The sequence below is a fragment of the Arvicola amphibius genome, chromosome 6 (genome assembly GCF_903992535.2).
Source record: "Arvicola amphibius chromosome 6, mArvAmp1.2, whole genome shotgun sequence".
Lineage (NCBI taxonomy): Eukaryota > Metazoa > Chordata > Mammalia > Rodentia > Cricetidae > Arvicola > Arvicola amphibius.
In genome coordinates, this window is record NC_052052.2 from 125288160 (window position 1) to 125313138 (window position 24979).

General features: G+C 45.7%; 1 protein-coding gene across 4 annotated transcripts in view; it reads left to right on the top strand.

Annotated features, from left to right (window-relative positions):
- The window catches only part of Kiaa0319 (KIAA0319 ortholog), a 38753-nt gene extending 14164 nt beyond the window's left edge, over positions 1 to 24589 (top strand). For 2 of the 4 annotated variants that reach the window (XM_038333477.2, XM_038333478.2), the window contains 13 exons: positions 2016 to 2148; positions 3644 to 3872; positions 5796 to 5919; positions 7224 to 7356; positions 8721 to 8869; positions 9888 to 10039; positions 11558 to 11696; positions 12483 to 12642; positions 14129 to 14271; positions 16614 to 16736; positions 18595 to 18685; positions 19633 to 19724; positions 22092 to 24589. In XM_038333477.2, the coding sequence (XP_038189405.1) occupies positions 2016 to 2148; positions 3644 to 3872; positions 5796 to 5919; positions 7224 to 7356; positions 8721 to 8869; positions 9888 to 10039; positions 11558 to 11696; positions 12483 to 12642; positions 14129 to 14271; positions 16614 to 16736; positions 18595 to 18685; positions 19633 to 19724; positions 22092 to 22270 (1847 nt within the window). In that variant the 3' untranslated portion in view covers positions 22271 to 24589. Of the gene's footprint in view, positions 1 to 2015; positions 2149 to 3643; positions 3873 to 5795; positions 5920 to 7223; positions 7357 to 8720; positions 8870 to 9887; positions 10040 to 11557; positions 11697 to 12482; positions 12643 to 14128; positions 14272 to 16613; positions 16737 to 18594; positions 18686 to 19632; positions 19725 to 20268; positions 20373 to 22091 lie in introns of those variants that run through there. The other 2 variants (XM_038333479.2, XR_005285802.1) reach the window with 2 other exon arrangements.
- The last annotated feature ends 390 nt before the right edge of the window (positions 24590 to 24979 follow it).

The following is a 24979-nucleotide window of genomic DNA, read 5'->3' on the forward strand; positions in this document are numbered from 1 at the left end:
TCTGTCTGTGCCGTCAGACTGAGCACTCTGTGTGGAGACTTGTTCTACCACGATAAGCCAGTGTCTGTTTTAACTGCCTGTCTTGGGCTCTTCAGCTTTCGTCTGGGAGTAGTAGCATATCTGTAATCCTAGCATTTGGGTGGCAAAGGCATGAGGATGGGGAATTCAAAGTCATCTTCTGCTACTTTGGGAGTTCCAGGCCGACCTGGGGTACATGAGACACAGTTTAAAACCAATAGACAACAAACAAACAAATGCAATGTTCTTTAGGGTCAGATATTTGACTCACAATTCAAAGAATTACTAAGGATTCTTTTGTGAATCACATAGAATTTGTAATATTAGCAACTGAACAGAACCTTTAAATAGGAGTGAGACTGGCTGCAGTGAGAGTTGCGCATACTAATTTATTCAGAGTTTATTCTTTAACCAGAGGGTGAGGATAGGGTAACTTTGGGTATCCACACAAATGAGAATAGACTGTAAACATGCTCAACGCTGAATTGGTTGAACGAGGTGATGTGCTCTGATCTGTATCTTCTTTCACGTTCATTCAGTCACAGAGTTAACCCCATGGCCTGCTGAGAGTGAAAAGTAGTAGCCTGCACTTGTGGCTGTTGCTCTGTCTGCTAGCCTGCAGACTGTGGACATCACAGCGATGTGACTGCTTGCATCTATTCTGCATCACGTCCACATCCTCCACCCACTGCAACATGAAAATACAGCGCATTTATTTGTTTGTTTGCTTGCTTTCTCAGGCAGCTCAGGCTGGCCCACACCTGCGATGTACTTAAGGTTGGCCTTGGCCCCCTAATGCTCTCAACCCCTTCCCGAATGCTAGAATTATAGGGTTGTGAGTCTCCATGCCTAGCAGACAGAGAACACTTTAAATGGAACTAATTATTTGAGAAAAGGCCTTCATTTTTTAAAGCTTTTGATTCAGAATAGCTTAGTTATAAAAACCACACAAGATTACTAGTTGGCCACATAAACTTATTTCCTTAAATGAATTTGACAAAAAGCCAACTTCCTTCTAGGTCTAAGAAGTCCATGGTTCTACATGACACATATTGTTGCTCTCTTTTATTATTTATTTGTTTATTTTGTGACATGGAGATTGAACCCAGGGTTTTGTGGATGATGGGCAAACATTCTGTCACTGAGCTACATCCTCCAGCCCTGCTTGTTCTTTGTTTGTTTGTTTGAGACAAGGTCTCACTATGTAGCTCAGTCTGGCCTTGAACTCATGGAGATACTCTGACTTAGTTTCCTGAAAGCTTGTGAACTGCCACACCAAAACTACTCCTCCCCACTTCTCACTACTAGGGATCAAGCCCAGGGCTTCACATTCATAGTAGTTAAGCACTGTACCACTGAACTATAGTCCCAGACTGCTGTTTGCTCGTATGTATGTGTGTGTCACACACACACACACACACACACACACACACACACACACACACCCCAGGGATTAAGCTCAGGTCGCCAACCATAGTAGCAGGTGTCTTTAACTGCTGTGCCGTCTTCTTAGTCCCACCCTGGTTTGCCTTTTAAGTGGGGAAATTTTCATGTATGATGCAGTCTTTTTTTGGACTTATATCTTAATCATTAATATGCTAAAGGGGTTTGTACATTGTAGATAATCAACTCTTAACATGTTCAAGAACTTGTTGGTTCAGATACGAAGCGGTTGGTAGCATGTCACCAGTTACCAGGATGGGTAGGAGCCTGAATGTCAAGGCACTACATTCTGGGCTACCATACCTGTCACTCTGCTTTTTAAATATTCAGTGAGTTAGAACAGCCCTGATCAAACCCGTGCAAGTCTAGAAAAAATAGTGATGACAATTTAGGGAGGGGGGGGGGGGGGATGGCAGCAATGCACAGCGTACATCACGGGGATCTGTGTAGATGTGTATTTCTACAAAACACACTCAAGTTCTCAGTAAGTGCCTACGCTTTCATCTCGCTAGTCCTGCAACCCGTTCTGGATACTGTTTTCTTGTTCTTTGTAGAAAGCACAGATGACACTCAGATAGTGAGTTACCACTGGGAAGAAGTCGACGGGCGCGTCCTAGGAGAGGTGTTTCCAGCTGATGCCCCAGTCTTGCGCTTGTTGAACCTAGATCCTGGTAACTACACTTTTAGGCAAGTGGGTTCCACCTGTATTGTGTTTTCCCAGGACTTCTCTTTTGATTGTTTCCTGAAACTGATACTTTTATAAAAATAAAAATAATATATCACCAAGCAGAGGAAATGAAATATTTCTCCTGTGTCTATGACCTGAAAATGAGGACTCTGAACAGTATGGTATTTAAGTGCTTTTTCTGTTCACATGCTGCTTTAAACCCTTTTCTGCTTTCCTTACTTGGGTTAAAGTCCTGATGGGAGAGACCCCAAGGGTTTGTTTGTGATCAGAGCTGAGCTGGAGTTTGGCCCTTGTCTGTGTGGGGTTTGTGAGACAGTGTGAAAGGAAGCCCAGAAGATGCAGATGGCCTCTGATACACCACTTACCCTGAGTTGTTCTCTATTCCTATTTATACAGCTTTACTCCCAGACACCCCACCCCCAACCAAGGGTGAAATGAGTTAGCAGATGGAGAATGTGCTGTTGATGGGAGCACAGGAGCGCCTGGGCAGTTTCCTTTCTCTTTCTCTCTTTCTCTTTCTCTTTCTCTTTCTCTTTCTCTTTCTCTTCCTTCCTTCCTTCCTTCCTTCCTTCCTTCCTTCCTTCCTTCCTTCCTTTCTTTCCCCCTTTTCTCCCTCCCTTCTCTCTCTCTCTCTCTCTCTCTCTCTCTCTCTCTCTCTCTCTCTCTCTCTCTCTCTCTCTCTCCCTCTCTCTCTCTCCCTCTCTCCTTCTTTATTTGGTGTGTGTACGTTGATCATTTGTGTATATCTGAAAATGTTTAACCCTTAAATGCTTTGCTGAATGTCCTGGAAGCATACTTGTAGAAAATACCCTAGAGATGAAATTAGAAACTGAGTGTTTTGTCACTGAAATTCACAAGCGGTGGTTCAGTCAGTAAATGGAAGGCAGAAGTGGCTCTGTAACATTCTTAGCATGAATTATTGGAGAGGGGTGTGTAGCGATGCTCTCCTTAGGATGAGTTGTTGGAGATGGACGTCTAGTGATGCTCTTAGGATGGATTGTTGTATATGGACATCTAGTAATGCTCTTAGGATGGATTGTTGTATATGGATGTCTAGTGATGCTCTTAGGATGGATTGTTGTATATGGACATCTAGTGATGCTCTTAGGAAGGATTGTTGGAGATGGATGTCCAGTGGTGCTCTTAGGGTGAGTTGCTGAGAGGGGTGCCTAGTAACATACTTAGGATGAGTTGAGTTGACTAGAGAAGCTTCTGGGTTGCATGGAGGGGGCACATTCTCCACTTAGCATCTCAAAGACTAGTAAATTCATAAAAGCTAAGCCTTAATGTGGGAACATATTATGACTCAAAAATAAAATGAATCCATGACAACAGGAGCAATAAAAATATGACCCGTATGTGTTTCCTAGCCTCGTCCTCAAGTTTCTATTCTCACCTTTTCCTGAGAATGGTTAGTCTGAGCAGGCTAAGGTGACCACTTGTTTTCAGGTATGGCCCAATCATGGATGTAAGAGCTTCCTTTTCTTGTTATAGGTTGACCATCACAGACTCAGATGGCGCTACTAACTCCACCACAGCAACCCTCATCATCCGTGATGCTGTGGACTACCCACCTGTTGCTAATGCAGGACCAAATCAGACCATAACTTTGCCCCAAAACGCTATCACTCTGAATGGAAGCCAGAGCAGCGATGATCACCAGATTGTCCTCTATGAGTGGTCCCTAGGCCCTGGCGGTGAGAACCAAGAGGTGGTCATGCAGGCAAGTCCTCTATCCTGCCTGCAGACTTTTATCCTATCTATCTATCTATCTATCTATCTATCTATCTATCTATCTATCTATCTATCTATCATCTATCTATCTATCCATCCATCATCTACGTATCATTCATTCACCTCTTCTTGGTTTAGGGAGGTTATTAAATCAGAAAATCTATTTTATAAATTTCTCAAACTATGAAATGTTGGAAGAGCATGTAACCTTCACAAATCTCCTCCAAGTTTACACCCCCAACTGTCACATACCTAGGTAAGCACAGAACAGCAAGCACACAGTCTGTCCCGTTGTTTCAACTAGCTCTTGAGGTCAGCTGGGAAAAAAGCTGACTCAGTGTTTGTTAGAGCAATATGTCATTTAGTCTTGGGAGAGACACTAGAAGCAACTAACCTAACTACATTGTCTGAAAAGCAGTTGTTATTCTGAGTGCCCCATTTACTGAAACACCATTTACTGAAACTGCTGTGTTTACTGCTGCAGAAGTGGTGGGCTTGGGAGAATGGAGCCTATGAATGAGGCCGACTAACGTCTCATGCAACAGCCAATTATTCAGCGGGTCAGACAGTTTGTACCCTGAGGGTTAGCAGGGGTGACATGCGTAAAGTGTCCAATCACAGGGCAAGCCATACATGAACAGCTGCTCATGGTAAAAACATGTTTATCCATATAGGCATATGAACAAATAACACTAGCCGGTTGTAATGAATAATCTGAAGTGAACTCACTCCCATCCACTACACGGGGGAGGGGCACGAAAGCATAACCCAAGAACGAGTCTGTGTTTTTGAAGAAACCGAGGTCACAAGATTCTCGTCTTGGTGTCTTGGAGTTTTCTCACAAGTACTCAGAAATCTCCTTACACCTCCATTCTTGCTCCCTGTTCCAACACTGCGGTACTGAGTTCCAGGTTTTATTAATTTACATTCCTTCAGTGCTGTGAGGGTACACAACAGACTCAAGATTGCATTTTCTTTGGTTCACACCTGTTTTTATTTTTGTCCTTTCCTTCTACTCTTCCACTTTCCCCTCCCCCTTTTTTGAGACAGGGTCTTACTATGTAGTCCCGGCTGACCCGGAGCTTGCTATGTAGACTAAGCTGATTCCAGAATCACAGAGATCTGCCTACCTCTGCCTCCCCCATACTGGAATTAAAGGCATGCACCCCACAGCCTGCTCCTTCCTTCTTTCTTTTAATTTTTGCATGCACTGCCTAACACCTCACATATACTAGGCAAGCAAGGAATATCCCTCTTCCTTTTTATATTTTTAAAGCTGAGCAAGGTCTTGCTAAATTATGCAGATTGGCCTTGAACTTGCTCTGTATCCCTGGCAGGCATTGAATTTGCCACCTTCTTGCTTCAGCTGTTGCTGTGATAAAGACCAAGACTGAAGGTAACACAGGGGAGGAAAACTTTATTTCACCTTGCAGATTGCAACCCATTGTCAAGGGAAGTCAGGGCAGAAACTCAAGCCAGGAACCTGGAGGCATGACCTAAAGCAGAGGCCGAGGAGGGGCACTGCTTACTGGCCTGCTCCTTCTGGCTTCCTCATACAACTCAGCACCACCTGCCTAGGGGCAGCACCACTCACAGCAGGTTGGCTTCTCCGAAATCTGTTGTTAATCAAGAAAATACTTCCGCAGACTTGCCTACAGGCCAATCTGATAGAGGCATTTTTCTACACTGAAGTTCCCTCTTCCCAAATGGCCCTGGCTTGGGTCAAGTTGAAAAAAAAATCTAATTAGGACTCCACAGAGCTGGTGTGTGAGGCCTGCACCTACCCGGTTTGTTTTCAAGTAGGTTCTCTGCATTCAGTGAAACCATTAGCACCTGCCATGGCACGCTGCTCTCTCGACTTCTCTACTGATAGTCTTCCTCTTGTTTCCTTCTCATGTTTGCTACTGTGTAGGGAGTGCGGACCCCATACCTCCACTTGTCTGAGATGCAGGAAGGAGAGTACATATTTCAGCTGACAGTGACGGATTCCTCAGGACAAAAATCCACTGCTTCAGTCGCCGTGATTGTCCAGGCTGGTAGGTGAGACACAGATGAGATTTGACCCCAGAGATGAAGGCAGAAATGATAAACTAGACCCTTGAGCTTTAGATGTGGTACTGGGCGGTAGCATCCTGAGATTCCTGAGCTGACAGGAAATCAGGGACATGAGAGCTGATGTGGCATGAGAAACCGATTTCCTTTCAAGGTTCTGAATCTTGCCACACACTCTAAACCACAGTACAGGAGACACCATGAGAGTCAGCACCACCTGTGTCTCTGATTTGTCACGTGGTAACTCCTGTGCCTGTCATACTCAGCTTGGGAAAGTTCCAGGGCGTGTTGGGGAGACTGGCTGACTGTGACCTGACACCCAGATGCAGCAGACACTATCTATAAAGAGCACCTAGATAGCTTCTGCTGGAGTCCCAGTTAATACACCCACGGCAGGTGATCAGGAGGAGAAGGATGGGGACTGGTGGGCAAGAAGTAAGAGGTCTCGAAAGAGGGACCTAGATTCCCGGAAGCCATAGGATGAAAGGGGCCTGGGTACATTGAAGAACTAAAAAAAAAAAAAAAAACAAAAAAAAAAAATAAAAAATAAAAAATACAAAAAAAAAGGACAAACTGGAGAAAAAAGAGGTGGGAATAGGTCTGGAATGAGATGACCATAGAGGGGCAGGGCTCTCGTGAAGGGTTTTGTAGATGTTTGCCCTTAGGAAATGAGGGAGCTACTATTCATTTTGAGGAGGATAGTGGGAGAAAGACACTGTGTCTCCATGGTAGTCGCTGTGGCTATGTGACTCTGGGCTTGGAAGCAGAAATGGTAGCTATTCATAAAAATAACATCAGGAATGATGTTTTACTTTTTTCCTTTCTTCCCACATTCTACTGAAGTGTTTTCCTTTTAAAAAATATTTGGTTTTACGTACATGGGTGTTCAGCTTGCGTGAGTGTCTGTGAAGGCCAGAAGGAGGCGTCAGAACTGGGGTCACAGACTGTTGTGAGCCACCATGTAGGTACGGGGAATTGAAACCAGGTCTTTCCAACCCACAGCTGAGGTATTGTCAGCATTTGCTGTTTAGCAGGTACTGTGCTAGACAGCAGAGTTGTAGACAAAAGAGAGAAAAGCCCATGCACCCTGATTTCGGTTCCCTTTCCTCCCCTGCGTTCTTTCTTCCCCCTTTCTTCCTTTTGCTCTCCCCATAATTCCTTTCCTCCCTCTCACCTTCTCTCCTTTCTTCTTCTCTCCTTCCCTTCCTCCTCTTCTTCCTTCTCTTCCTGCCTCCTTCCTGCTTCCCTTCCTCCTCTTCTTTCCTCTCTTGAATGTCTGCAATTCTAGAAAACAACCAGGCTCCAGTGGCAGTGGCAGGCCCTGATAAGGAGCTGTTCTTCCCGGTGCAGAGTGCTACACTGGATGGGAGCAGGAGCAGCGATGACCACGGCATTGTCTGCTACCACTGGGAGCACATCAGGTGTGTACCTACCCAGGTCTGAGGCTGTGTCACCGCCGAGTGACAGCATCCCTTCTCTGGAGGACTGCATTAAACAGCAGCTCGGGCTTGTTGAGGAGTCAAGATTTGAGCAAAGAGTAACTAGGCCTTATTGGTAAAAGTGTGTGTTATAGGTAGGCATGGTGCTGCACACTTGTAATCTCTGCACTTGGGAGGTTGAGGCAGGAAACGCTTGAGTTCAAGGCTAGCCTAAGCTCCGTAGCAAGACCCCCCATCTCAAACAAAGAGAGTGTTTTGAGGGAGCTGGACACTGGTGGGCAGTAGAGGGAAGTGGAGCCCAGAACAGGTGGCCAGGGCTGGCTTGGTGTAACGTGAGCTTCCTGGCAAAAAGAGATGCGGGGAAAGCCATGGGTGGTCTGTCTGCACTCAGCCAGCCCCAGTGACTGGGTAGAGCAGGTGTGTAGAGTCCAAGGTGAAATTCACACATAACATTTCCTGTTTTAGCTACTGGGTCTCAGTATTCTTCATGGCTTCTGGAGAGGGAATTGCATTGTTCCCACTTTTGTTTGTTTGCTTGTTTCGAGACAGGGTTTTACTATGTGGTCCTAGCTGGTCTAGAACTCTCTACGCAGACCAGACTGGCCTTCAACTCACCGAGATCCACTTATCCTCCACCTCCCAAATGCTGGGATTGAAGGCATTTGCCACCACGCTGGGCTGCATCATCCCATCTTAAAGTTGAAAACCTCAGGCTTCCAGAAATAAGCAAGGGCGAGTAGTTTAGGGTACCTAGACTGAAAGAGGCTGCATGGAGACACAAAACTGCATCTGTCTGCCAGCCAATCCTAGGGTCTCAATGACTAGACAGAATTCCTCTCTCCAATGGCAGACCATTTGGCTCCTGCCTTCCTGTTCTACACATGCCCTGGAACTAGATGAGGACTTAACCAAGTTTCATTCAAAGAAGAAATAGGAGGTTGAGTATAGTAGTGCACACCTATAATCTCAGCATTTAGGAGGCTGAAGCAGAAAGCTCGTCATAAGTTCAAGACTAACCTGGACTGCATAGTGAGACTCTATCTAAAAAAAAGAAAAGAAAAAGAAAGGTGTGAGCAATTTCTAAGATTCCATTTTCTAAAGGGAGAATATTTCAGTGGCATCTCAATTAAAAGAGAAAAAAGAATGAAAACCCTTTCCCCAGAAGCCAGCACGTTTGGTTTGAAAAAGGCTTCACCTCTGACCCTCACGCCAAGCCAGAGAACATGTGTACAGTTACCTCAGACCTCTGTAGAACCCCAGAGGGCCACTGCAGCCAGAAGCAGAAGCATTTGCTAGGGCACAGGTCTCATGCCCCACCTTTTGTCTACAACACCCCCACTTTACAGGGGTCCCAGTGCTGTGGAGATGGAGAACGTGGACAAAGCTGTAGCCACTGTCACTGGGCTTCAGGTGGGTACCTATCACTTCCGTCTAACCGTGCGAGACCAGCAGGGACTGAGCAGCACATCCACCCTCACCGTGGCTGTGAAGAAGGGTAAGTGGACCTGGTGACAGGACCTGAACCTGTCCTGCCTTCCAGTCTCCCAGGTCCTCAAGTCAGTTGAATGATTACCCAGCCCTGTTGGTGTTTGCTCATGTGTTCACAGCTGAATGAGCTCTGCCCAGGGGGCGCCAACCTTCTCCCTGGCTGCTGAGTTCATTTAAGTCCTCTCTGGCTCCAGGGAGTGTGGAGAGCAGGAAGCCACGAGCCTGCTCTGTGAGTGTAGAGCAAGAAGCCATGGGCCTACAGTTTTACAGGGAAAAGATCCGGTTCTGGCCTGTGGCTTGCTTTCTTCTCTCTTGGAAACCCAAGAGCAGAAAGACGTTTAAGTTACGTACTTTGTTAAAGCAGAAGTTCACAATTTTTTATTATGTTTTTATTTATTATGTCTGTGTATGTATGAAAGGGGAGTGTGCTTGCCGCAGTGTAAGCATGCATGCGTGTGCGTGTGCGTGTGCGTGTGTGTGTGTGTTTGTGTGTGTGTGTGTGTATAGGTCAGAAGACAACTTTCAGGGAGTCAGTTCTCTCTGACTACCATGTAGGTCCATCAGCCTTGATGACAATCACCGTTACCCACTAAGCCAACTAGTTGGCCCATGTATCCCTCCCCCCAATTTTTTGAAGACAAGTTTTTGAACTTCTGATCATCTTGCTTGTTGGGATTACAAGCACGCAGCACCTCGCCTGGTTTATTTGATGACAGGACTGGACTGAGAGCTTCAGGCATGCTAGGCAAGCGCTTTACCACTGTAGATACCTAGCCTTCTATATTGGTTTTTATTGTAAAATTTTCAGTAAAATTTCTTGCTCATGTCTGTTTTCCCATTGGACCGAGAGCTGCTCGATACTTATCTATATCTTATCTTACAGTTATCTGGAGCAGAAAATAATGCCTTGGGGTATCTGAACAATTTTGTCTACAAGATGGAGCAGTTGTGGGTGTTTTATGCCATGCTGTCGGTGGTGTTTTATGTCAATTTCTTGCCTTTTGTTTTTGCAGTGTCTGACTTAGAAGATAATAGTCCTCCGAGAGCCCAGGCCGGTGGCAGACATGTTCTTACACTTCCCAATAATTCCATTACCTTGGATGGTTCAAGGTCTACTGATGACCGAGGGATTGTGTCCTATCTGTGGATCCGGGATGGCCAGAGTCCAGCTGCTGGAGTGAGTACTTGAGGGGTACTGTCCCCTCAGCCATGTACACTGCGTACAGATTAGTCGGTGTGGTCTGCTATGACAAAAGGCCGCAGGCAGGGCAACTGAACCCACAGGACCAAGGTAACAGTCTGTTTACCTCTGATGAGTGATCTCTTTCTGTATCCGGGGTAGCCACCTACTTACTATGTCTGTTTGTGTCCATGTGAGAAAGGAGGAGAGAGGTGGGGGAGCTGCTCTAAGGTTTATATAAGGACCCCAATCGTGTGGGTCAGGCCCTACTCCTATAACCTCATTCAACTTTAGTTACCTTCTTCTAAATTCTAACTTTAGGTCATATTGCAGATTAGGGCTTGAGCATGTGACTTCACTCTTACCATGTTGTCTCCTCCGTAAGATTTGGGGACCTCTGGGTTTGAATATTCTGAGGGCTGGAGACACCAGGGTGCTGCTAGGTTTAAGCAAAGCTGAAGTCCTCTTCCTGGTCTGATTTTGTGTAGGCTAGCACACCATACAGGTGTGTCCCACTCACGGTATCAGGCCTCTTGTGTCCTAGAACATCTCTGAATCCAGCCAACACATTGGTAGATGACAACCTTATGTCAATATCGAAAGGCTGGGCATCACGAGGGCCATGGAAGCCAAGCTTCCTAATTTGGTTTTCTTCCTCCGTGTATCAAGTATGTCAGATGCATGGGGATTTCCACTTCCACTTCACAGTGGCAGTGAGTAAAATATAGAGATGGAACGTGACTTGGCCAAGGCCAAAGAGCGCAGTCTTAAACCAAGCCCACATCTTCAGCTTTTGGAAGCTGTTGGATCACTCTGCCTCTTAGGTTGTACATTTCCCTGCGTCTTCCTTTTTTTCCATGGCTAAGGGCTTGACATCTACAAAAGCTTTCTTGTAGATACCAAAGGTGTGGTCTGAAATGCCTTGTGCATTCCAAAGTACTTCTAGAAAGAATTCTATAGAGCTAGATGGTAGATTAGCTCCTAAATGTAGCTGCAGTGTCTCAGTTCAGATTCCTAACTTTTCATTGCTGTCCATTCTGGTCAACAAGGACAGACAAAAGTAGAGCCCAAAAGGTTTCTCTCTCAGTCTTTGGGACTTTGGGCCTGCTGAATGAGTGATCTGCCTACAAGGCTCTGGGTCACTTGAGAAGGTGAACAGGATATGCCATGAGGGGATGCGAGGGGACAGCATTATATAACTATGTTAGACGAGGAGACCATAAAACTCCATGCATTGTCCTGGGACTTTCAAACTAAGCTCTTGTCCTCTGTTAATCAATCATTTGGAAATTCCTGAAAGTTGTTTGCCACGTGTTGTTTGGTCCTTGTACCCACTGGTGTTCCACATAAGGAGGAACTGAAGATTTAAAACCTTACCCCTTTCCCTTCCTCCCTCCCCCAGCCAAATAAGTCATATATGTCTGAAAACAAGAAACTCAGAGCTCTGAGCTCCAGAGAGGCTCGGAGACTGGGTACAAAGCTGACAGCTGCCCTGTGCCTCCCCTCCCTTCTCAGGATGTCATCGGAGGCTCTGACAACGGGGTGGCTCTGCAGCTCACCAACCTGGTGGAAGGAGTCTACACTTTCCACCTGCTAGTCACGGACAGTCAGGGGGCATCGGACTCAGACACTGCCACCGTGGAGGTGCTACCAGGTGTGTACCGAGCCGATGTCACCGGGATAGGAGTTCCTCAGTATCTAGCTTCTCCTCTCGGCCAGTCCACCGTAGGAGTTTATATCTGAAAGGAAGATTTTGCTTTCCCGATTTAACATGAAGTGAACACGGTCAGGCTGAGAGAGGGCAGCCACAGTGAGGTGGGCATGGTTACACTACTCGTGAACTAGAGTAAGTAGCGCCCACGATAACAAAATGGTATGAAATTTATAAAATACTCCAGAGTGGCTTCTGCGGTGTTCTCCCTGCCTTTGTTTTCTCCCTCCCTTCCTCCCTCCTTTCCTTCCTTCCTTTCCTCCTTTCTTCCTCTCTCTCTCTCTCTCTCTCTCTCCTCTCTCTCTCTCTCTCTCTCTCTCTCTCTCTCTTAAGATAGGGTTTCACGTGGGCCACGTTGGCCTTGACTTCCTGTGAAGGAAGGAAGACTTCGATCTTCTGATCCTCTTGCCCCCTAGGGCCAAGTGCTGGTGCTGTAGGTGTGTGCTACCACAACCCACACCTCTGCTGTTTTAGGATGATCTGAGTCCTAAAGCTAAATATGATAGACAGCCAAGAGTTCTTTTAAATTTATTTGTTTATTTTGACCTTTCTTTTGCTTTGAGAGGCATGGAACCCAGGACCTGTGAAGATTTCCTACAGTAGACCTGGGCTAGCATCTGTCTCCTGACCCACATGCCCAGTCTGGCTTTGAACCTTTCTACAGCCTCTGCTCCTTGCCTTACCAAGCCTGTGGTCTCGTGGTGAAAATCCTGTCTTCTCTCTCCTCAGATCCCAAGAAGGACGGCCTGGTGGAGCTGATCCTGCAGGTTGGTGTGGAGCAACTGACGGAGCAGCAGAAGGAAACCCTCGTGAGGCAGCTGGCTGTGCTTCTGAATGTGCTAGACTCAGACGTGAAGGTGCTCAGGATTCAGGCACACACAGATGTCAGGTATGGAGCTGCATGCCCAGCACGTGGCACTCCAATGTCAGATTGATAACTACTGCCTCAAGCAAGGAGGTAGGCACACATAGCTGGTATGATAAGAGTTACATTTTATTATGCTGAGGGTCCTCACGCAAGGTTCGTACTGAATTCCTGACTACATTCCTAAGCCTGTCTCTGCAAGGCTGCTCACATGTGATGTGTCTTAGCTGGAGGTCAGATTCAGCCTCTAACAGATGTCTCTGATCTGAGGGTCAGGATCCTGGCACACACTCTCCAGCCACAGGGCAGGTGATGTCTCTTCAGGTGTGGAGAACAGAGCATTGCTCTTGGTCTCTGCTCATATACTGTCCCCTGGGCATCATCATGGGGTGCTAGGACTGTGCCTGGTTATCGTGAGTAAGCGGCTTCACTGGGTTCTGGTGCAACCTTGGGTGTAGTGGGGTTCCTGAGTAAGCTGTTCTCACATATTTTAAAGGCACTTGTTACCATGCCCATTACCCCTACCCAACACTGGGCCCCACTCAGGACTAGAGTGAGTACTAACCCAGCTCTGGGCCCCACTAAGGTGTTAACTTGCTGCAGGCCTCCTCTGCTCTCTCCCAGGCCATCTTTCTCCTTGCTTGTTTTCTTGTTCGGTTTTTTTTTTTTTTTTTTTTTTTTTTTTCCCACATTCACAGTCTTCTGTTGTTAACCTTAAAGAGAAGAGTAAGAACAAGTCATTTGTCTGGTGGTGGCAGCAGCCATGCCTTTAATCCCAGCATTTGGGAGGCAGAGGCAGGCGATCTCTGTGAGTTGGAGACCAGCCTGGTCTACAGAGCGAGTTCCAGGACAGGTTCCAAAGCTACACAGAGAAACCCTGTCTTGAAAAACCAAAAATAAATAAATAAAAAAGAACAAGTAATTTTGGGCCCCTCCCTCAGGCAAGCTTTATTTGTTAGATCCAAACAAAATATCACCAGGAATCCTGTTGCTTTTTTTTTTTTTTAAAGAAAGACCCTGCTAGCTGTATAGTGGTGGCGCACACCTTTATTCTCAGCGCTTGGTAGGCAGAGGCAGGCAGCTCTCTGTAAGTTTGAGGCCAGCCTCATCCACAGACTAAGTTTCAGGACAGCCAGTGCTACACAGAGAAACCCTGTCTCAAAAAACAAAAGGAAAAAGACCCTGTTTCAGAAAACAAGCTGGATGGCTTCTGAGGAATGACATCCATAGTTGACCCTTGACCCTCACATCTACACCCAAATACAAACAAATTATACAAATTATTTACATACACACAAAGAAATATACATAGATACAATGAATATTAACTGGCAGTTAAAATGAATCATATAATGCCTGTAACAACATGGATGAACATTAAAACATGCTAAGGGAAAGAACAAGCCACAGAGGTGTAGTGGTCTCCCTTTCTAGGTCAGATGGCTGAGGTGGCACATCATGCCGGCCACTGTCTCATCATGTGACCGTCCTCTCGTTGTCTCTTCTGCAGCACTGTGATTGTATTTTATGTACAGAGCGGGCCACCTTTCAAGGTTCTCAGAGCTGCTGACGTGGCCCGGAATCTGCACAGGCGGCTTTCAAAGGAGAAGGCAGCCTTCCTACTTTTCAAGGTCTTGAGGGTAGACACAGCAGGTATGTCTCCCATGGAAATATTCTAATAAAAATAAACCAGATCTGCCAATTACAGGAGTTTTATTGGCACGACATGGACACTGTTGTGGTTGATGTGAAATGTTCCCCATAGTGTCTCTGAACACTGTTTGGAATATTATGGAACTCTTAGGAGGTGGAGCTTACTGAAGGAGGTGGACCCCTGGGGTTGGTCTTGGGGTTTTCTAGCCGCTCACCTCATCCCCCTATCTACTATTCCTGCTTCCTGACTGTAGAGGATTGTGACCAGCTAGCTGCCTTTCCTTGTCATGACTGCACCTTCTCTGCCATGATGAACTGTATTCCTCTGAACTGTGAGCCCTTCCCTTTTATTTTTTTTTATCTTTTATTATTATTTTTCTTTTGGTTTTTCGAGACAGGGTTTCACTGTAGTTTTAGAGCCTGTCCTGGAACTAGCTCTTGTAGACCAGGCTGGCCTCGAACTCGCAGAGATCCGCCTGCCTCTGCCTCCCGAGTGCTGGGATTAAAGGCACGTGCCACCACCGCCCGGCTTGAGCCCTTCCCTTTTAAATTCAGGAATTGTGGCCACAGAAACAAGAAAGGTATCTTATACAGGTATTTTCCTTTCAAGACCCCCCCATCCCAAGGACGTTTTATTTATTTCTCTAGGAGGTTTTCTGTGACACGGTTGCCAGCTACTCTGTCTTGGAAAGACACCAGAGGACAGTAGTGTCTGCCATACATCATTAGTTCAAAATTTTCCCCTGCCAAGTTAAGACAGCTGATACGTGTCATCCAGTGGGAGCCACATTTCCTAGTTCTGCTTGTTCTGATTCATAGTTCCATGGTCCCTGTCTTCATCTTAGGAGTAAATGTTAATGGAGCAGTCATCTCAAGTGAGTTACCAGGATATGATGTCTACACCAGGATAATTTGTTTCAGATATGCGCTAGCCCACAATTGACTCACTCATTTGTAACATGTGTAACTTGGTAACTTGATTTTTTTTGAAGTAGAATCTTTTGTTTTTCTAAGAGCCCAAAGTAGTGATTTGTTTATTATAGAAAATTTGAACTATCCCAAAATGGACAAAGAAGAAAACAATCCTCCAGTTTGTAGAGTTTAGAATTCCCATCACCTAAATATAACTTTTGTTACTATTCTGGGGTATTGCTTTCAAGTTTCTCCATCTTTAGGAAACAAAATACAATCAGGATGATTTGATTTTTCAGCATGTTTGTGTGTGTGAGTGTGTATTTGTGTGTTGCTGGGCACTTGATCTAGTGTCTTACACGTTAGGTAAAGTGCTCTACCCCTGAACTACATCAAGGTCTTCTAATGTGTCTTTAAACTTTAAGTCATACCATTATTACTTCCCCAAATCCTTTAGAGTTTTGTTTCCGTGAGACATTCGTGGCTCCCTGGTTTTCCTCCCTGGGTATGTTCTGTAATCACACAACTACTCTTCTATCCGTGAGCTGTTGGGATGATTTAAATAAACAAACCACTGTCCCAATTCCTTCCATTGCACACATTCTTAGAGGCTATTGTTTTGGCAAATGTTAAGGTTCTATGATAGGAATTGGCTTTTCCCTCAATTTGCTTCCGGATGAGCTGTAAGATGGTGAGAGTTTATGCTACTGTTGTGGAGGTAATGGTGAGGGTTGAGACAGGGTCTCACCATGGTGTCCTCGTTGGTCTGGTGATTGCTGTGTAGCCAAGGCTGGCTTCAAACCTGCTGCAGTCTTCCTACTTCAGCCTCCTGAGTCCTAGGATTTTAGATGTGTGCTATCATGCTGGGCTCATAAGAGATTTTAGGTTTTGTTTGTTTTTTCTCAAGACAGGCCTTCTCTGTATAGCTCTGGCCATGCTGGGACTAATTTTGTAGACCAGGTAGCTTAGTTAGTGTTTCTACTGCTTTGAAGAGACATTATGACCATGGCAACTCATACAAAGAAAAACATTTAATTGAGGTGTGAAGTTCTAATATCTTGACTCACAGGCAACAGGAAGTGGTCTGAGACACTGGACTTGGCTTGAGCATATATGAGATCTCAAAGTCCACCTCCACAGTAGCATACTTCCTCTAAGACCACACCTACTTCAACAAGGTCACACCTCCTAATAGTGTCGCTCCCTTTGGGGGGCCAGTTTCTTTCAAACCACTACACCAGGCTAATCTCACCCTCAGAGATCTACCTGTCTCCGCCTCCTGAGTACAGAGATTAAAGGCGTGCACCACCATGTTCAACTTCTTAAGAGATTTTTAATTCACCCATTTGTTCTGGGCTTCCACTATGGAAGTGGAACACTGGAGACCTCCTTTTGCCCATGTAACCTCATTTCTGCACCCCTTTTCACAGGATGTCTTCTCAAATGTTCAGGTCACGGTCACTGTGACCCCATCACAAAACGTTGCATTTGCTCCCAGCTGTGGATGGAGAACCTCATACAGCATTATATGTGGGATGGCGAGAGCAACTGTGGTAAGTGTGTGTGTGTGTGTGTGTGTGTGTGTGTGTGTGTGTGTAAAATGATGGCTTCTGGTGTGGTTCTTGAAGACACTCAATCTTTTCCTGGCTTAGCATCTAGAGAACCATCCAATCCCATTCTTACCTGAAGTCAAGTGAACCAGTTCACTTGATTGCACATTAAAACCTTGTCTCAGTCTGTGTCCAGAGAGAGAGATTTGGCAAGGCCGATCTGCTCTCCATGATGGGCAGTGCTAAGAAACAACTGTGTTGAGACTTTTCTCCCAGATGTAGCTGCTGTGGCTTAGGATGTTGGGACCTTATGATAGCACACCCCATACTGGGATAATGCAAAATGGGAAATGTGGCCCACACTGCTAGGAGTCAGCCCAGGCAGGTACCGGCCACAAGAATCACAGTCTTGCCCTACAGCCCAGGCTGGTGTCTATCAGTCTCTTTGGAGAAAAAACCACATGCAAACACATACATACGCACATTTATACACACATTCATGTATTTATAGTATATATAATATATATATATAATGAATAAATATAAATCCCAAACAAAACATATAAGACATATATATATGTACACACACATATGTGTGTATGTGTGTGTGTACTTATAAAGCTTAATCTTACTCTGAGTTCTCTACACAGCAGAAGATGACCTTGAACTCCCAATCTTTCTGCTTCCACCTTCTGAGTCTTAGGATTACATATCTGAGTCACCATACTCAGCTAGAAAACTACATTTTAATGGCAGTTTACTCCTAAGAGTAAATTTGCTAGCCTGAGGACTCAGGTGGACATAAATGGCAGAAAAATGTTAAGTGCTGCCTGCCATTCTGTGTTCTTGAACTCCCTACAAACATCAGAATTGAGCCAGCTTCAGACCGCTGTGCTACGGAGATGGTATGATATTTATTCAGGTCAAGCATGAGTCTGTCTCATTGGTGGTTTTCTTTTTTTTCTTTTTCAGACATGGTCTCTCTATATTGTTCTTGCTGTCCTGGAACTCTTTATGTTGACCAAGCTGGCCTCAAACTCATGTAGATCTGCGTGCCTCTGCTTTCCAAATGCTGGGATTAAAAGCATGTGCCACTGTCTTGGGCACTCATTGGCATATTTGCCCCTAAGTTATTTCTTCAAAGCTTAGGATGTAGAAGGAATGAAGAGTAGTTCCCAGATTTACCTCTGGCGCTGATATCTTCATGTCACAGACAGACATACAGACGCTTGACTTGCTCTATGAAGACCATGGCATGGGTCTGGGGATCTAGCTTAGTAGGTAGACTGCTTACCTAGCATACCCAGAACTCTGTCTCCAGCACCACATAAAACCAGGTGTTGGGTGTAGATCCATAATCCCAGCACTAGGGATTATGAGAGGATTATGAGAGGAGGAAGATCAGAAGTTCAAGACCATCCTTGGCTATGTAGTGAGTTCAAGGCCAGCTTGGTTTATGTGAGAGCTTGTCTCAAAAAGAAGATGGAGGAGGAGGAAAAAAATATCATATAGACTTTTTTGGGGGAAGGTTATGATTCTTGGGATTCTAGAATGAACATTTTAATATTTCATATTCTTATATATAAAATGCATAGTTGCTTCCCTGACTCACTTCAGTTACTTTGGATTTCCTGCTCTCAAGTATGCCTCAACTGTGTGCCTGAGGTCCCTGAGTTATGTCCCTCCACCAAATAGACAAAGCCATTAATCTGTTGCCCTGGCTAGGATCTATTGCGTGCCCCACATAGTGGTCCCAGCACCACAGCTGGCCTCTGCCCAGACAGACTCACTGTGAGGCGTCAGAACAGAGCTGGTGAGCAAACAATGTATCATTGTGCACTCCTGCCTTCTCGATTTGCAGAGTGGAGTGTGTTCTACGTGGCAGCGCTGGCATTGACCCTGACAGCGGTAACGGGAGCTGTGGCTTGGCTGTGCATCTGCTGCTGCAGGAGGTACCTAATGTGCTTGCTCACTGGGAGAAAAGGAGATCCTTTGCTGGTGTGATGGACAGCTTTGGGCTTGTGTGCTTGCATTTGTCTCACTGCTTAAAGGACTACCTGACAGCCAGTGTTAAAACATACCACACTTCATGGGCCCGACATGATGCAGTTTATACTCTAGGCATCTGCATCTAAGTAAATGGGTCAATACTGGAGACATCTACTGAGCATTTACTGTTTTGATTCAGTGATGGCTCTAACTGTCCTGTTGTGTTTGGCCCTCCCAGCAACCACAAGAGAAAGGGACTCTTCTGGAGATGAGGACATGGGACATAGAAGTCTTAAATAACATTCTCAAAGTCCCCAGCTAGCAAGCATTAAAGTGAGAGGAAGAAGCCCTTGCTTTTGGTGACATGATCAGACGAAGCTGACTGATTGCCCTAGTGTAGTGGCTTGTCTGTTTTGAGACAGTGTCAATGTTGCTCTTTCTGGGAATGGCTGTGTAGACCAGGCTGGCCCCACAGAGATCTGTCTGCCTCTGCTTCCTGAGTTTAGTGTAGTTTTAATGAGTACTTTTGAGTCATGCTTTCCAGCTTAGCATGAGACACTAATTATCGGCCCAGTTTTTATGGCTTGTGGGAAAAAGAAAGAGAGTTATTTCTAAGGTCATTGTGGGGCTTCGCTGTCTTATCACTTCTTCCAGGTGCCCCTCCCCCAGCTGCTGGTCCTGTGTCTCTGAATATTCTTGGTTAGCACTGATTTGGGGGAAACTTACTTACCCACATCTTTCTGAGTGAGGTATTACTCGTGGGGGAAAGTGGCCTGGGCTGCATACAGGTGTTGATCATTGCTTGAAGGGACCCCAGCACCAGAGCTGTAGGTGAACCCTTTAGTTAGGTGGGCAAAATCCCAGGTACCATGCTGAGCGTTTGAGCTGAGGATTTCGTTGTTTCTTTCAGACGGAAAAGGACTAAGATAAGGAAGAAAACAAAGTATACCATCCTAGACAACATGGATGAACAGGAAAGAATGGAACTGAGGCCCAAATACGGTAAGACTATTTCCTGATACCTCTGCACACCTTATCTAGGCATTGGCCAGAACATTAAATTGGGTGAAACGGAGACTAAGGTGGAATCAACCGTTTAATTAGTCTGGAAGAGCAAGCCTGGGAATCTGTAAGCAAAGACAAACACCCTCAACCCTGTGTGCTGGCAGGCTGCCTGAGAGCAGGCCGATGGTAAGGTAACAGAAATGTAACGACATGTACTGGCAGAACGACAGAAATGTACTCAGAGACATTAATGGGTGAAGGATTGCGAGAGCTTACTGAAGGTTGAACCTCTGCCAAGTGACCCCAGGACCAAGACTTCTCTTCCCTCGAGGTGTCCCCAGTGCCTGGGTCTTCTCTGCCCTGGGTTAGAGGGGGATGGGGCACATGACCCACCGTGCACTTACACCCTGGCATATTTCTGTTAGCTGCTTCCTTTACATCCACTCAGTCAGCTAAGGTGTTTACAGAAAGTTGTCATCTCAAAGTGTGTTGACCCTTATGCTCAGGACACCTCCCACCCACTTCAGTTAACCTTTGGATGCTCACGTATTAACCACTTCAGTTAACCTTTGGATGCTCACGTATTAACTGAATGTGCTTTTTCTGCTCCTCTGAGGCTGCTCAGTGCTGATCCTGGGTTTGTAGGTAACTTAACTCTTTGTTTCTTTTCTATTTGGTTTTTATTGTTGTTTGGTGGGTTTGTTTTTCGAGAAAGGGTTTCTCTGTGTAACAGTCCTGGCTATCTGGGAACTCACTCTGTAGACCAAGTTAGCCTCAAAGTCACAGAGCTCTACCTGCCTCTGCCTCCCTAGTGCTGGGATTAAAGCATGCGCCACCATGCCTGGCCGGTAACTTAATTCTTACAGAGAGGTGTGATCACTTTCAAAGTTGTGAGGCTCAACACGTTGTCAACAGGGATGAAGTCTGTCTGATCCCAGCCTGAGGAAGAAGCCTTGTCATGAAGAACAAGGACAACATCTGTGGGAGGTGGGGAGTGTGTGAAATGACTGACCGTGTGTGCGGAGTGCCATTAAGTTGTTGTAACCAAATACCTGACAAGCAGCAACTGAAGAGAGGAAGTGACTTCAGCAGCAGGTCATTCTTCAGCGACAGGGAGCTAAAGGGAGTGACAGGAGGAAGAGACGACAAAGAAGGCAGGAAGGCTAGGGAGGGTCAGGAGATTTTGCACAAGCTATGTCTTATGCCAACAGAGTTTGCTAAGAAATATAATATAGCATCTTACATTTTTTTCTGGAAGGAAAATGTGACAGTGTCAGCCAAAACTATCCTACAAAGGGCCGAAGTCGGCAGGAAGCTAATCAAGCAATGTTGCATGAAGGGGACATAGGTGTCACAAGTGCATCACAGACCAAGCATACAGTGGCCTTGGGACTAACAACCATAGCCTTAGTGTAGGAAGAGTCCAGTTCTCAGAATGAAGCCATAACTTCTCCAATGCCCTGGTCTCAGGCCATTATAGGCTCTTCCAAGCAAGTTTCAGGCAAGGAACCACAATCCTTCTCCACACACTGGGGCCTCAGGGAAAGCCTTGGATTGGTCTGGCCCCCAGCTAGGAAGGGCTCATCTTTGATAACTGAGCATACAGTCCGTTTTGATGGAAAAGACCTGACTGTAGAAACAGGGGTTGGCTATAGCAATGGGAGCCTAGGGCTCCTCGCTCACATCTGTGTGGGTCTAGGGATGCCAGCCCTGAGCTGGTTTCTCCTTCTTCCCTTTCATTCATCCCAAGACCACAGAGCATATCATGGTGCAGCCCACGTTCAGGGCAAATCATCCCCAGCCAGCCGACCCTGTCTGGAAGAGTTCTCACAGTCACACGCAGAGGTATACCTCAATAATGCCTTAAGCAATGTTTACTTGGCAATAAGAAATCACCTCATAAGAGGCCCTGACAGGACTTCACAGGGAATACCAATAGTAGCTGTACATCTACTGAGTACTTGCCCTTTGAGGTGTAGAACTTAGTGTCAAAGGCATTATAAAAGGGCCTTTTCCCCTCAGAGGTTGAGGTACTTGGGGTTGGTTATCTCACCAACCATCTCGATTCCTGCCTATCTTCTGACAAACCCTTCCTCTTCACAGAAGCAGTTTCTTTCAGTCTCACCACAAGCCAGTGGTTGAGAGCTTTGCTGCCTTCCAATAGATGCGAAGAGGTTAGGTACCTTGTCCAGGGTCATGACACCAGCTGGTGTCAAAGCTGGAGCTCAGGGGTAACGGCCAAAGCTTCTGGTATGATAACCCACCTGCCATGTAGGTAACAAGCCACAAGCATCCCAGGAACACAGCCAAAAGGACAGTTAGGGGACGTGCTCCTGTCTTCATGCTCTTCCTGCTTCTCCCCAGGTATCAAGCACCGGAGCACCGAGCACAACTCTAGCCTGATGGTATCGGAGTCTGAGTTTGAAAGCGACCAGGACACACTGTTCAGCCGAGAGAGGATGGAGAGAGGGATCCTGAAGGGTTCCCTGAATGGTACCGCCAGAAATGGAGCTTCCTTCGGTTACTGTGCAAAGGACAGATAATGGGCTTTGTGTGGAGGGACCTCTTGGGCCTGTGACTTGGTACCAGACAGTGGGAGTTGAAACACAAAACTGACTCCTGCTTGGCACAGCACTTTATCAACCCTTCCCAGGGGCCTTGTTCTGTGCTCCACATATTTATTAAAAGACCCGGGTTCTTAGAATTTTCAAGACAAAACAAAACATTGCTTATTCAACTGACGCTCAGTAATAGAGAAAGGGGCACATAAAACTTGTGCGGAGCGTACTGAAAAGAGTTTTGTGTCTCTGTGCTGGACACTTATTATATTTATTGCCCACGGTGAAATAAGGCTAGCACTTGTTTCTATTTATAGCTGCTTAGGAAAAACAAGTTGTGGAGGGTTGATTTCCCTGTAGAAGCTGTGACAGGAAACCTTCCAGGAGTGGCTTCTCAGAGGATCTGCTGGGTCAGCTTGCTGTTCATCTAGGAGGCAGGAGCCATCGACATGCAGCGGGCTGCCTGTGCTGACCATGATGATCATTCAGGAGTTAAGGAAAAATCAGCATCTAAGGCCAGGAGGCACTGAGGTGGGGAGGGGGCTAAGGACTTGCAGGTTGAGTGTTGAAGGTAGCCTTTACTATTCTTTTCTTTCTGTCTTTCTCATCTCTTCTCATTCTCTAAGAGACCACTGTGGGGCTTCTTCCAGCCCTTGTGGACATTAAACTGACTGCTTGTTCCCTTGACTTTTATTGAGTATGAACCTCAGCACTGCCATAAAACAGGGAAGGATCCAATGACCACAGACATATCCCAAAACTCTGAAACATGTTCTTAATGAGGGGAGTGTGGTCACCATGCTCCTACAAAGACTTTCCATAGAAGTAACTGCATAGAAAGTTCACTATTTACGCTTAAGCACGTATGTAAGGCGCTAGAGAAATGGCTATATTTAAGATCACTCGCTGCTCTGGTAGAGGACCATGGTTTAGCCCCTAGTACTCACATGATGGCATACAACTGTCCATGACTCCAGTTTTGGGGGGAGGGAGCTCAGTGCCCTCTTCTGGCCTCCACTAGCAACAACAATGTCCAGAGTTCATGCATGTAGGCAAAATACTCATGCGCATGAAATAAAATCCTAAAAACATATTTAAAATTTAAAGAACTAAATCGTATTTTAGTTCTTTACACAAAAAGGAATGAAAGCACATCCTCCCACAAAGTGGCACCTGAGCAATGAGCTGGAGCTAGTTGAGATGTTGACAGACTTGTGGCAGTTGTCCAGCTGCCCAGAGCCCTAGGACTGGGAGCCTTGGCAATGGCCTTGGGATTCATTGAGTAGAAGTGCCCACTACTGTAGTCCCAGCACCTGGGAAAGGAGAGCAAGGAGGAGCAGGAGTCAATGCTAGCCTTGGCTATGCAGTAAGTTTGATGACAGTCTGGACTACATGAGCCCCTATGTTAAAGAATGAAGAAAAAAAAGTAGGAGAATTAGGACCACAACTTAAATTTTAGTAGTTGTTTATTTCTGGAATTTTCTATTTCTGAGCTAGAGGTAACAGAAAGCTCAAAACAAAACAAAACCCATGAGCAAGAGTGAGAAATGGTCAAATTAAAATGTGTAGGAATGTACTTTTAAAAGTAATTTCTTGGTTTATGCCTATAGATTCTAGTTCAGTATTATCTATGTTGTTAGAGGAAAAGTGATTTTTTTTAAACGCTACAATTTAGTTTCATGAACAGAATCTTCCCAATCCTCAGACCAGTGTGATGCTACCTTTTGTAGGGAACTGGACATTTCTGGCATAGAGAATGTGATCCACCTTGGACCAACAGAGCACAACTGTGAATACCTACTGCTTTATGTATGCATAAATATACATAATGTATGCATCGTTCATAATTAATCGACCTTTATGATTCATCTTGAAAGGAGACATGCCTATGTCATAGACGCTCACTGAAGGTCCATGGAGCATAAGTGCTTTTTCCAGGGTCACAGTCAGCAGTGAATCTGGGAGTGCCAAGACCTGCTGTGTAATGCATGAAGAAGTCCAGCCTTCAATGTTGGGGGGCAGATCCTGGTGAGTCTTTCAGACCCCTGGAAGTTCTGTTGTTGGGGCAAAGAAGAAACCTTGGAGTGTGTCTGAAAGCAGAAGAGAAAGTGGGAATTCATGGACCTAGTCTCCGCACTGGAGCAAACTCTGAGCTAGCCTTCCCTCTAGGTTTGCGACATGTGTGTGTGTGCCAGTTCTGTCCTTGGCTATCTCAGCCTGGCATCTCTGCTCCACCCATCACAAAAGAACCTTGAATCTATGGCAAAGCAGAAATAAACATCACAATGACTACTGGAAAATGGATTCCATCTTGTGACCCACTTGTTTCCTGGGGAACAAAAGAGGGAGTAGCTTGGTCACTCAGGGTTCATTTTGTGCTGTTTCTAACTACAAACAGATCTTGGGATCTGAAGGCTCTAAGCCCTGTTAGTAAACAGAAGTGCAAGTCTCTAGAGCAGTGGTCTCAACCCTCCTAACGCTGCCACCCTTTATACAGTTCCTCATGTTGTAGTGACCCTCTACCATAAAATTGTTCTGTTGGTACTTCAGAACTGTAATTTTGCTACTGTTATGAAACCCTTGTGAAAGGGTCGACTCCCAGGTTGAGAATCGCTGCTCTAGAGTATGGGAGAGAACATCTATAGGGCTCAGAGGCTGAAAGCACAGCTAATGACTGTTTTAGACAAAAGTCCA